At 35.5% G+C, this 14,419-nt stretch overlaps 1 protein-coding gene across 1 annotated transcript; it reads right to left on the reverse strand.

The window, feature by feature from the left end:
- Nucleotides 1-411: 411 nt before the first annotated feature.
- On the reverse strand, nucleotides 412-5,943 carry LOC107483758 (novel plant SNARE 11). Its single transcript, XM_016104376.3, has 10 exons — nucleotides 5,590-5,943; nucleotides 5,421-5,513; nucleotides 4,583-4,676; nucleotides 4,014-4,051; nucleotides 3,760-3,848; nucleotides 3,213-3,292; nucleotides 2,291-2,347; nucleotides 2,108-2,200; nucleotides 1,941-2,015; nucleotides 412-941 (listed from the first exon to the last, which is right to left on the reverse strand). Exons 1-10 carry the CDS (start codon nucleotides 5,664-5,666, stop codon nucleotides 846-848), a joined length of 792 nt encoding a protein of 263 aa, XP_015959862.1. The 5' UTR covers nucleotides 5,667-5,943; the 3' UTR covers nucleotides 412-845.
- Nucleotides 5,944-14,419: the final 8,476 nt, after the last annotated feature.

A 14,419-nucleotide genomic window follows, 5' to 3' on the forward strand; every position in this document is an offset into this window, starting at 1 on the left:
CCTAGAAGAAAGAGATTGCCCTTAGTCGAAATGAAAATTTACTTTTAGTATACATCTTTTTTCATTAGATTAATTAAATACATATTTTTGAGTTTATAAAATTAGATTATGACTCGGTTTTTTTTTTTTTTCCAGGACTTGAATACAATAACTTTTCTTAGACTAAGGATCCAACTAAAAAGCTTCATAAAAAAAAATTATGATTCAAATTTGTACCAAACTATCGATACCTATGGATTAGTTAAACTTTGTTCTAAAGAGAATAGTTTCTTCTCCTAAAGAGAAAAAATATTCCCAAGTACCAAATTCACTTCTTAATTACTCTTATTTTCATCCTCAACCCAGCATACCCCAACTGGAGTAAGATGTCCATGTATAAAAATTTCAACTCAAAACCAAACACATGCTTCATGTTAATTAACCAAGAATAATAATAGTAAATAAATCATAGAATGAAAGATTCAATACATGTATGTTACAAGTTTGACAACACTATAATCAACAAAACACTCCTGATGGATCATTTGATTGGCTTTTCCCTATGATTCTATAGCCGGCAGCTTCAGTGAAAAATGTTCAGTTCAAGAAAAATAAATAAATAAATCAAAAGTGCAGGCCTAGGCCCATAGTATATCACTCTTCAGGTTAATCAACCCCTACACTATTTATGTAAAAATAAACAAACCCAACCAATTAATAGCAACACGAATTTTCCAACAGCTGCAGCCAATGTCATCATCAAACCAAAGAGCATGTGAATCAATCTCATAAGCTTATCGCAAAGTCTATCTTCGATCATTTTACTGTCTCTCTCTGAGCACATCACAGTTGTTAATTCTGATTACTTAACTGTGACTTTGACTCCAAAGCAGTCTTCTGTTCATGGCTGGAGGAGCTAATCCGGGAATGTCTCGGATGTCCTTGTTGTTTGGGTGTACAAGCTGAAAATTTGAGAGACAAACTTAACATGATTAGAGACAATAAACAAAAATTAAATAAATAAATTAAGAAAACAGAACAACAACAAGCAGTTTAGCAAGTGCATTGCAGAGGTGGCCTTCGGAACCTAGTCCTAGCAGAAAAAATGAACCAAGGGGATGTTCAAGAAAAGAGTTGACTTACATGGGCTTATTCTTCCTCATATACCAAGTCAATTCACTCTTCTCTACCATTAGATAGAGTATGGGACCAAATAGAATTGGATCCAAAATCCAATCAAATGGTGGAGGAAAATGAGTTTGCTCCATGTACGAGAAATAGAAAGTACCAAAAACATTTCTTTTAACATTACACTTATAGATCTCAAAATGTATTAAGACTAACTTTTATTTTGGTACATTTTAGACAATGTAAGGCTATCTTCCATTTTAGTACATTTACTTAGCATTTGTTCATTGTTAACAAACTCAAACAAGTAGATCTTGAAATGCCTTTTGTTTGCTCTGCCAACAACAATGATCATATGTGAGAAATTTCTTGTGATTATCATCACACAGCAGCACAGGTAGTACATTTACTCAGCATTTCTCTTGAAGTGCTTTTTGGTTTGCTCTCCCCGAAATTAAGGACAATATGTGAGAAATTTCTTATCATTATCACAAGAAGCAAACAAACCTTGGTACACATCATATCAAAAGTACCTAAAAACTACAACCATGGATCCTTAATGGAGATAAGCAATCAAAAACTGGATACAACGTGAAGACTTGAAGATGGAACTATGGATGTTCTTTCTCAAGATTAATCAACAGATCAATAGTATGCTTGATATGCAACAAAAAAAAAATGATCCCATTGTCAAGCAACATATACCATGAGTAAACAATTAACCTAAGTTCCGATAAATTAATGTTGAAACATGACCATAATAGAAGATAATGATTCTGAATTAAACAACGAGATTTAAGAAGTGAACTACTCTTACAGTCATATGGTCATACCTTTACAATAATGATAGCAACTACTCCAGCTACAATAAGGAAAAGTAATCCCATAATACACTTGTCAGTAGCAACCTGTTGAAAAATCTCCAGTGAGTTAAAAAAATTAAAGCTTCCTATAGAAACTATATTCTACATAAAATGAACGGGATCCTGTAGAAATTGACCTGCCTACCGATTTCCTTGACCAACTGAGAGGCTCTCTTTATAGAGAAATGGATAGAATCCAATTCATTGACAATTCTGCTCATTTGTTCTGTCTAAACAAGGACGCAAATACAGCCCTTAGTTCCCCAGTCAAATTCATTTTTTTTTAAAGAGAACAGGTAGAATGAGCCTAAGTTTCATACCTGAGCCTTCAGAGCTGCTGCAGTCTCTGTACCGACAGTTATTGTTTCTTGAACAACCTGTTAATGCAAGTAGATTCAAATAAATAAATTTCCATCAGACATGTTCTCCAATTTACCCTCAGAGACGTGGAGCTGAATTTAAATATCCAGATTTTTTTTCAATAAAAAGTTCAAATATCCAGATAATTAACACAAACACTCTTTTAACTATTTCTTCCTCTATCCTTCATGCAATCACATTAAGTGGAGCAAAGAGACTGAGAGTTCAGTTGTGGTCTAAAGGTGAGTGCACATAAAATCCAAATTTTTCCACATTAATCAAACGAGGTGCATGAATAACATCACATGGTAGAAGATTTTAAAGTACTATCACAAAGAAACAGTAAGATCCAGCATTGACGATGCAAAAGGAATATGCTACCTTTGAATATGAAAATAAAAAAAGAACAAAAAGAATGAAACATTTTTACTATGCCTCCTCAAACAAATTTCACTGATTTTGAGATTTTGAAATACCCAATAGAAGAATTACAGGAGATGTGTAAACAATAATCAAATTTTCTCCAGCTTGTGTTTGAGATGGAGATGCTTCAGGACCATAAAATTAAACTGGTACAGAATTACATATATAACTACAGTGTATTCATAAATTTAATCAGCAAGGAAGTGTTGTGAAGAAATGACGAAATTTTCCTGGGATATTTAGGAAGCAAATGATGAGGTGTAAAATAAACAACACCACAAACAATGAGATACAAATAAGAAACATCAAGATGGGAGGATAAAATGGTAAAGCTGGTAACAACGTTTTCAAGTCCGACCTTAGTTAAAGTATACAAGCATGATTTGTGGAACTAAGCTGTCAACTTAGCAAACAATAAAATGAGTAGAAATTGAAACACTACATAAGAAATAAAATAACCTTCTTTCCCCTCTCAATGGCTTGATCTGTCTCATCCATCATCCGATTCCCATTATCCATTAGCTGTTGATTTGTCATTGCTGTAAAGGAAATGTTTACATGACAAATGTGCTAGATTAATCGAATCGTTATTGTAAAAAAGAATTTTAGCTAAGTAGAGAAATGAACACATTTTTACAGTGCATGCTTAGTTTAGAGAAGAATATTAGAGACGAATGACAATCTTTCTTTCTGTCCATGTTTTTAATGTATGCTCCCCATCCCCCCACACCCACCAATTGCATCAAGATTTGCATCAACTTGATGATGTCTCAATCAACTTAACACCACATTGAACTATATATAACAAGCACAACAAAAAGCATTCCTCTACCACATATGAGCTGAAAAATATTTATTGATTGAAAAAACATAAACAACTAAGCTTGTTCTATTACTTATTTCTGCATCTACTAAAACAAATTGATAACAGAATTTTCATTTATTTTGCTTCTGAAAACATGTTATATCTATGATACATGAATGCTAGAATAAACCATAATCTTACAAGATGCTAACAAGACATTTTCTTCTGCAAAACCTTCATTGGCTCCCTCAAACAGCTCAATTTTCTTATTCTCAATATTTGAAGCATATCTGTGTTGCAATAAAATCATGCAATTGTCAATCCATCAAGGAGATCATGCTACTCATGCAACAACGATCTGACTTCAACATTCAATGGACGTTGAAGCAATATGATATGATCATGGGAAAATTTTATGCATGCCAAACAGGCAAACACTTACTACTATTACTTACTGTTTTTTCAAAGCGACATATGAATTGAGCTCTTTGATCTGCAATAGAAGACAGCAAATGCAGAAACATTCATCAGTTAAGTTGATTGATTTCAAAGATAATTTAAGGAGAATGTACCAAAGATAACAACTGGTAGCAAAAACAGAAATTTAGGCTGCGTTTGATAACACAAGATAAGACACTGAGAATAAGACAGAACAGAGACACAAAAATTAGTATTTTTGTATTTTGTTTCGTAATAAACTAGAATAAATTATAAAAGTCTAATTTATTCTCATTTTTTTCATTCAAAAAATTTGGAAAGCAAAATATAATAATAAAAAATATAATTATGAAAAATTAACAAGAATAATAAAAGAAAAAATAAAAAATAAGTTGTGTCTCTTGTTAGTAATTTGTGTCCTTCCTGTCAGGATGGACACAAAATACATTAATTCAGTATCTTTGGACACAATATCTCTATCCATGTCTCATCTGCCAAACACAATTTTGTGTCTCTGTATCCCTATTTCAGTGTCCTGTGCCTGTAAACAAACACAGCCTTAAGGTTTCTAGAGCTAACATCTCACCATGGACTGCTTCTTGTCATTCAACATTTTGGTGGTTTCTCTGTCAAAATTAGCCTCCAAAGCTTTCACCTCTTTATCGAACTCTTTTATAAGACTGAAAAAGTATACCCAACCATACATACATACAAGCACTTCAGTGAGACAGTGACCATAGAGAGTAAAACCAAAACCTCAATTCTTAAAAGGTTGTGATTGTTCATGCTCAGTGACTAGCTATGCTTCCAAAACTAATGGTTTCATGAAAGTAACAAAAACAAAGCTTTAGAAAGCACCAAACAACAACAACACATTTGTCACTGCACACAAACCAAGGGTTGGGTTCTGATGATTTTACATTTAACAAAGATCTGTCAATGGTGGCAATCCCAACTTAATTTGTATTTATTAGCCATTGCCCAAATATCCTAGTCTTAATAAAATGTACAATACACTTTTTTTTTCGATAATAAAAATCTGTTATGAAGGGAAGTCTTGGAGCAACGGTTGAGTTGTTTCTGTATGACCTCAAGATTATGGGTTGAAGTCGTAAAAATGGCCCCGGCTGCCCTTTTAATAAAAATTTCTTATAAATCACCTATCAAAGGCACCTTTATGAGGCAGAAAGGATTCAAACCCACATCCTTTTAGATACATTTCGGGTCTCTACACCTGTGCCAACCCTCATTGGCAGTGGAACCTGATATGTGGTTAACCACAAGCAAGGCAACATGTGAATCACCACCACCACCACCATCATCATCATCAACATCATCATCATCATCATCATCATCATCATCATCATCACCATAATCATAATCATGAGAAGATCAAAGAGGTGCGTATTATTAGTGCATTTTACCGTTTGGAGTCGCGCATTTTGTCAGTGAGGTCTTCGAGCTGCCTGCTCTGCCTGCTGGAATCTTTAATCTTGTCAAGCTTCTGGAAGCCATTCCTGCCCAACACCAATAATAGGAAATTCAGAATCAGAATCAGAATCAGTTGGAAATTGGTAAGGTTAGTGAGATTACGCTAGAGAGCGGAAATTATCGGCTATGCGGCCATCGATCTCTGCGAGTTCCTCACTGATAGCTGACAATTGATCCATTTTTACCAATACAAAAACGAGATCTAATTGATCCCACACACGAAGGAGATGAAAATGAAAATGAGGATTTGAAATTATATAGTGATTGGTATACTTAAGTCTTCCTAAGTCAAACCCGCAGGGCTGATTCGGATTGAGAATCAGAGATTGAGAGAGAAAAAACTAATGCAGCATTGGATCCAATGAAATCTCAACAGGGAAACAAGTGTAACTGTATGGAGTAGTGTCGCCTTCTTCAGGAGAATGAGATAGACTGCTGACCCCCGTCCCTCGTGAACCGTGATTTTAAACTTATTTTTACCGAAAGATTCCTGAGGATTTTATTTCTAACAAAGATGGCAAAACAATAAATTGGTAAATACCAAATTGATATTTAAAAGATTTTGGAGCTAATAAAATAATACTTAACTTTTGTTATTTATAAAATAGTCCTTGAAAGATTTTGAAATTTGACAAAATTATCCAACCATAAAAAAATAATATCACAGTGAAGTTGATGTCACCGTTGAAAGAGAGCTCTAATAATAATAGAGAGCTCCGACAATATTTCCAATGTTGTTCTTCTTCTTTGCCATAATGGAAGGAGACACGGCGACGAGGTGCTGCCATGGCAGAGGAGACCTTCTTCTTCTTTTTCATGGTGGAAGGGAACGCAGCGATGAGGTGCCACCATGGCAGAGGGAACGCGAAAGGGACGCAGCTGCATGTTGAAGAAGAAAAACTGGTGAATACAAGAACGCGGCGAGATACTACCATGGTGGAAGGGGAGAGAAAAGGAGACACAACTGCGTGTTGAAGAAGAAGAGATGGCGAACATGAAGAATGCGGCTAAGTGCAACGGCGTGCCATGGCGGTCTTCTTCTTCAGCTGCCATGGCGGAAGGAGACATAACAGCGTGTTGAAGAAGAAGCGGCAGCGAACACAAAGAACGCGGTGAGATGCAACGGCGTGCCATGGCACCCTTTTTTTCAGCTGCTATGGCGGAAGCGGACGCAACGACGTGTTAAAAAAAAGAAACAGCAAACACAAAGAAGAAGAAGGTCGCTAAAAACGTTGCTAGGATTCTCTATCATTATTGGAGCTCTCTTCCGACGACCACATCAGTGTTTTCCGTTCACTATGACATCATCCTTTCACGGTGTAAACTTATTTCTTAAATTATACTTGCAAAAAATATATCAAACTTCTATTTCTAAATTTTTTAAATTTTTATCCTTCAAAAATTTTTTATTTGCACCTGATCTTTAAACAACATCTTTTATGTTTTAATTTCATTTTTCAAATAAAAAATGCTTCTCTTAATTGTGTAAAGAAAATTTTTTATTTCATAAAGCATAAATTATTAAAATCATACTTGAAAGTTCACAACATTAACTCTAAAAGATACAAACGATAAATAAGTTTTTGAAATATTTAAAAATATAATAAAAATAATTAGATATTAAATATGCGTTAATGGTCAAATTGGTCTCCAAAAAATTGGTGGATCGTCATTTTCATTCCCGATTAATTTTTTTAATCAAATTAGTTCTCAAAAGATTTAATATCAATCTTGTTTGTCTTTCCATCAAATGTTTAACTCATTTTGTTAACATTTTTCAGTACAGCGTTAAGTGACAGCTCAGCAAGACTAAAACGACGTTGTTTTGTGGTATTAGTGTATTTTCATTAAATACAATGTTGTTTCCTCTTATTCCTGAGGCAACTCTTCATCTACATTTAGTTACAACCTCCATTACTGAGTCACTCTTCTTCTTTCACTCAAAACAAATAAAAAGTCACCAAACAATGAGAGAAAATGAATAATGAAGCTCCGATCATTAGAATGGCTAAGGAAGCAATCATCGGCGACGCTTTACAGAGTGCGACTGCGCACTTGTTTGTCTTAGTCTTTAGGCCACCATTTCACTGTCATGGTGGGTGCTATCTGTAAACATCGAGTAATTAGTAAATAATTAACTAATAAATTAATTATTATTCAAAGAAATTAAGAAATTAAATTTGATAAATTAGAAGAGTAAAAATATTTAAAATATAAATTTCAACGCTAATTTTAAAAGTTTTGACGCAAAATCGGGCTAACAGGCTAAACTGATTGAACCGGGCCTATATTGGACCCAAGGCTCAACTTATATAAACCCAAAGTTAGGCTTTTTAGCCACAAAACCACTTCTACTATGAGCTCCATGCTGAAATGGTGAAGGGAGACAAAACCTAACCAAAGCACTGTTCATCATCATCTTTGATCATACATAACTTTCAATCTGGAGCTCTAATTGACGAGCCGTTTGTTATCACGCGTTCGTCTCGTCGAGCTGTTTGATTCTAACTAAACAAAGAGGTAAGGATCTCAGACTTTTGGGCCCAGTTCTCCACCCTTTTTTGCATTTTTGGTTTGATATTAAGATATTTTGATAATTTTGGTGATTTAGGTGGAATCTAACATTGGATAATTATTGGATTTTACCCTAATCATCAATGGGTAAGATAAGAAAACTCTAAACTCTTGTAGTTTGTCCAATTTTGTGAACGCTAGTGTTAAATGTGGTGAATTGTATAGATTAGATTGAAATTGTGTTGAATTGGAGTTGAATAAGTGAATTGGAGCGCTTGGAACTTAGCTTTGGGTGGCTGAAATTTATTGGGATTGATTTGGAGTTTTTGAAGCTTTTTTTTTTGGAATGGGAGTTTTTGAAGCTTGAAGTTCAGTGTTTTGAGCTTTAGGAGAAATCGGTTAAGGTATGATTTTGGTTTCGCGTAATTAATATATAATGTTGCGTGAAAACTTAAGTTAGTTATTCGTAAGATAGGTTGTACTCTGTGGACTTGTGGATTGTTGTTTGTAAATTGAAATTGTATGTTGATTTGAGTGTGGAATGAGTTGGTATGATGGAGTTTTGATATTATGCTATGGAATGATGGTAATTCTTGATTTTTAATAATGATTGATGAGAGGTGTTATTTGATTTTGAATGATGGATTTTTGAGTGAAAATTATTGAATAAATTGGTTGAGGAGTGCTTAATAGTGTAGAGGAATGTTTTTGGTATTGCTGAGATTTAGTGATTATTAATGAAAATGTTGAGTTGAAAGGAATACTATTGATGGAATTGATGAATTTGCATGTTGGTATGTTGGGGAGTAACTGGAAGGTGTGTGAACGTGATTGAGGGACATTTTGTGCTATTTTGGTTAGGAAACATTTGGTTTTGAATTGGAGACTTTGGAAAAATTAGAGGTTTTGGTATTTTGGTAAAATCCGAATTTTTTGACCGAATTTGGCAGGGCATAACTTGGCTTCCAAACCCCTAAATTTTGTAAAACTTATCTTGAATGAAAATTGGGTTCGTAAAGGTTTTAACATTCCAAGAACAGGCTAAAAATGATTTTTTTTACGAAAACGTTATGCGCGTTCGAAGTTGGGTGTGTAAATCTCATTTTTGCAACTTAGCAGCTTTTTAAGAAAATTTTGATGCATGCGTACGCGGGAGACACCATGCGTATGTGAATATACAAATTTTTACATTTATGCGTATGCAGAAGGCATGCGTACGCATGACACCCTGTTTTGCAGAAAGTGTATTTTTGAGTTTTTAAACCATTTTACTAGTTTTCCAAACCTCACTAACTTCTATTTAATTCCCGAAGGCTAATTTTTAGACTATGGAGGAAGACTAAAATTATTGAGAAGGTTAAACTGAAGTGAAAGGAGGTTTGTGAAGAGAAAAAATTAATTAATGAAGTGTTGAAAATGCTGAATGGGATATGATTGATGGTGATGATGAGGATTAATTTTAATTATTGAGAATGAATTTTGAAATGAGATACTTGGACAGTAGCAAGGGCTGTGGTTCATCCCACTTGCTCCGGGTTAGTAATTGAGATGCATGGGCAGTAGAAAGGGTTGTGGTTCATCCCACTTGCTCCGGGTTAGTGATTGAGACACTTGGGCAGTGGCAGCAGTAGTAGTTTATTTCACTTGCTCTGAGTTAAGTTTGTAAACACCGGTCTGGTTAGTATGTAGTAGTAGTTGTTCGTTCCACTTGCTCTGGGTTAAGCGGGTAGTATGCAAGGGTCGTGGCTTAGTCCCACTTGCTCGGCGATGTGGTGTTTCTGTTCAGGGTTAGCTACTGAACATGTCAGGTTTGCCTATATAACCGACAAATGCGACTCATCAGTCTTAAGACAGGCATACATCATATAGATTTGTATGTTTTGCTTGAGTGTGTATTATTTTGGTTTGCCTATCTGCTTAACTATGCTTATCTACTATTTGCTCTACTTGTTGTATTTGTACCTCCATCTGTGTTTTCTTTATTTGAATTGTATGTGTATATATCTGAGAGACCCCTCATATAGTGGAGGCATGATGAAGGTTGTTCCACTCGATGATTAAGATGTTAAAGAGACAGAAAGTGAAGAATTAGATTAGCATTGGAATCCCTTAGATAGATTACTGAGATTTCTGGTTTAGAATAAATTTTTAAGTTTGATTCTAAGTGTCGAATTTCGAAGAATGCCTTTGACTTTTCTGAAACCTTATATATTATCTAGTGGGCACCTAAACTATATTGCGAACCCCTGGTTCTCATTCCATATATATTCTGCTGTTTTCAGATGCAGGTCAAGAGGCACCTCATTAAGCGTCTGGAAATTCTCTACAAACAAAGATTTCATTTTGAGTTGTTATATTTTGTGATTAGGCTATGTATATATGTAAATAGATTTTCCGTCTTGATCTTTATATATGCTTTATCCTTCCTTTCGATCTTGAGTATCCGTTTTACGTTTATCTGGACGAGTGTGATACGATTTTTTGTTTTGATTTTGTTTAACTTCTTTTTCAAGGCTCCTAGTTATAATTTCTTTCAACTATATTTATATACATATTTTCTTCTAGAGGTCGTAATACTTCGCCACCTCTGCTTTATGACTTAAGCATAAGACTCTATGTGGTAGGGTGTTACATTATGGTATCAGAGCTGTTCGTTCCTATAGAGCCTGAGGGACAGACTTACTATGCTTCTGGACATACTTTGGGTTATGTGTATATGCTACTTAAGATATCTGACTGATATATGTAGCATACTTGTTCATGAGCATGCATTTGAAACTTTGAAGCACTAATCTTAAGATATTAAGACTGATCCACCTTGATATCAATTGTTTGGTGTGAACAGGAACCAAATGGCATCTCACGGACCTGTGCGAGGTACTCAAAGAGAAATTTCCGTGGTCGAACTGGCGTGAGGATGTCAAGATGGGAACTTTGGTGCTGGTATAAATAACGTAGTTCAAGGCTATAGGTCCATGACCCTTGCTTAAGATTGGCCCACCTCAGTTTAACGAAAATTTCAATGCTTTGGAGGCTGATGGGTGGTTGCGAGACGTGGAAAAATTTTTACAAACTCAGCGTGTTCACGAAGTACAGTCTGTAGAGATAGTAATCCATATGTTAAAGGAAGATGCTAAGCATTGGTGGTAAGAGGTGTGTTGTACCTTGCTGGTGGAAGTAACTGATATTCCCAGGAATAATTTCAAGACGGAGGTTTACGAAAAATATTTCTCGCAAGCAATTCGCACTGCAAAGAAGTTGGAGCTAATCCAGCTAAAGTAGAAGGATATGTCTGTTACTGAGTATACCCAAGAATTTAACAACTTGTGTTATTTCTCAAAGACTTTTCAAGAAAATCCAACTGATTATGAAGAATGGGCTTGTGCTTAGTACGAGAAGGGACTCAGGAAGGATTTATTCAATCGCGTATATCCATAAAGGATAAGGATTTTTACTGAGTTGGTTAACAAGAGCCAGCTCACGGAAGATTGCTCCATGAAGTGGGCATTAATGTTGGAAGGCTATGATGAGACTACTACAGATGAGTCGCGTAGGTTTGGGATAGGTCATTGCTGTTGATGTAGGTTACCAGGGCATATGTCTAGGGATTGTCCACGTGGGAGAGATACGGATGCAGATCGATCGAAACAAGGTGGAGGTAATTATGAAACTGATAACTAAATTTTAAATACATTATAGGACATTGAGACATTGCATTTATTCATACCTAAGATGGAAATAACGAATTAGGACTGGAAGTGTCGAACTTAGGGACGAACATGATTGTACCACATAAAGTGTTACCATTATGAGGATAACTCCAAGATTGTTATGAGGCAAAAAAAGGGTTTGTGGAATGCAAACTGGTTCTACGTTGAGATAAAAAGGCGTTACTTTCATTCTATTTTCTTTCAACGATTGAATTTTGGGAGAAAAATTCTTAATTAGGTGCGTAGGATGTAAACACCGAGTAATTAATAAATAATTAACTAATAAATTAATTATTACTTAAAGAAATTAGAAAATTAAATTTGATAAGTTAGAAGAGTAAAAGTATTTAAAATACGAATTTCAACGCTAATTTTAAAGGTTTTGGCCCAAAATCGGGCCAACAGGCTAAACTGATTGAACCGGACCTATATTGGACCCAAGGCCCAACATATATAAACCAAAGTTAGGTTTTTCAGCCACAAAATCTAATGTTCTGAAAACCAGACCGGACCAGCCGATTGGACCCGTTCAACCGGGAACTAGCGTGAAAAATGGTCTGATCCTCCTTCTATAACCGCCACCCTCCAAACCGCTAAACTGGCCGGTTAGAACGGACCAAAAACCGACCGGTTCTTAAGAAATGCCGTCATTTTCAATGTTTTTAAAGAAAAAAAACCCAACCCCAGTCCCCCACGCGAGTCCATCCCCCTCAAACATCAGACACCCCTCTTTCGAAAAACACACTCAAGCTCTAAGGTTCGAAACCTAAAACTCAGCATCATCAACGGAACCGCCGCCGCCGTCCGTGGTTGTCAGCGTCTTCGCAGCCTCCTCCTTCCCTTGTTCCAAATCCATACGGCCAGACCTTCTCTTTGTCTACTCAGACGCGCTTCCGCCGTTGCTTGTTTGCCATTCACGTTCGCCTCTTCGTTCAGCCATCGTCTTCCTTCGCGTTCTTCGCCGTTCATGTTCTCTCGACATTCACTGTTCGCGTTCGCATTCGCATTCATCTGGAAGCCACGTTGCTCTACTTCAAACTCTACGACCAATCTGCGCGCTCCTCTTAGCCATCAAACTGCTCTCTTTTATCGCTGCCGTAAGTTCCCTAAACCCGCCTCTAATACTCTACTTCAAACTCTGCAACTTCTGATTTCTATTACAATAAGTAACTATTTGATTTGGTAGTGGTTTGAATATTTTTTCCATAGATTATACAATTGTTATGTTCTTTTCTCTATCACATTGATATTAAGGTGTTTGTGTTATTGCCTTACTAAGAATTCCTTATTTGTGACATAAGGAACTTCAATTTCTCCTGGTGATTGTGTTTGATACAAAATATTTTCAAGTAAGAATGGAGTATACCTCACATTTTGATCAATCATTTTACATGGATTATTGTCCACCACCACAAAATAATTTAAATTACTATGATAATGGTGGCTGGGAATATCAACAAGGAACGATGGAGTGTAAACAATCAAATGAAATGGGATACTTCCCAGGGCTACAAAATTATCCATATTTTGATAAATTTAACAACTACTCAAGTTGTGGCTAGGAAGATCAAAACCAAAGAGATTTTAATGCTCCACATTCTATCCATAAAAAACTATCATCACTTGATCGTGCTTTGAGTACAGTCATGCAAGATTGCCACTACAAGAAAAACACCCATTCAGGTACACTTGAAAAGTGTAGCCAAGAGTAAAAAAAATGATACCATAGGCTAAGGCTACGCTTTTTGGGCTACGGAGACGCTTTAGTGGGGGATGCCTATCCTATCGTTGCCTATTCTCAAAGGCTACGCTTTTGGCGTTTGGAAATAGGGTGCGCTTTTAAAGTGATGTTGTCCAGGACCAAAGGCTACGCTTTTCATCTTCTATTTTTACCAGAATAGGCTACGCTTTTCAGCGGTACTGCATCACCTGCAAAGCGTAGCCACATTGTACACCATGGCTACCATTTATAAATGTAGCCTTAGGCCTCTCATTTTTTTTGTATACCATAGCTACTATATATAAGTGTAGCATAATATAATTATATATATAATCCTATATTTTTAATTAAATTAGTAAAATATTATAAAATAAAAATAAATACATAATAATACAATGCAATATTCTTTAAATAATAAAAATTATCCTTAAACAAATTTAGGTTGCCATAATAAATTAGCAGCCATAAGATCTTCTATTTGGGAATAATACAAATTATTTTTCTAAAAATAAAATTTATTTCTCTAAAAATAAATTACTTCAAAATCAATTGCACATGTACAGGGCGAGGTGGTTGTCTTTCTTTTTGTAGATCAGATGTTGGTATTGCCTGCTCCGATTGAGGCTTGGCTGACTGACTTTGGCGCATTTTGTTGTTTGAGAGTGTGCTTCTAATAATCTTTGCACTACCTTTATGCCTCTGATTCTGCTTCAAAGGTGTTGAGCCAACAATTATTTTGGCTGAAGATGTTACATTATTCTACTCTAATAAACTATCTAAATCAGACCCTTGTACAATAAGAAATCCATCAAAATATGAAATGATAGCATGATCATACATGATAAGTCCATAAATCACAATAAAAGGAACCAAAGAACAATCCATGCCAGAACTTATAGTGAATTCTTGATTCATCATATTCTATGTCATGAGCAATAAGGCAGCATATTAAAGGAAAATAATCCTCAAAGTCACTTTAGTATGAACC

This window comes from Arachis duranensis, chromosome 1 (assembly GCF_000817695.3).
Source record: "Arachis duranensis cultivar V14167 chromosome 1, aradu.V14167.gnm2.J7QH, whole genome shotgun sequence".
Classification (NCBI taxonomy): Eukaryota; Viridiplantae; Streptophyta; class Magnoliopsida; order Fabales; family Fabaceae; genus Arachis; species Arachis duranensis.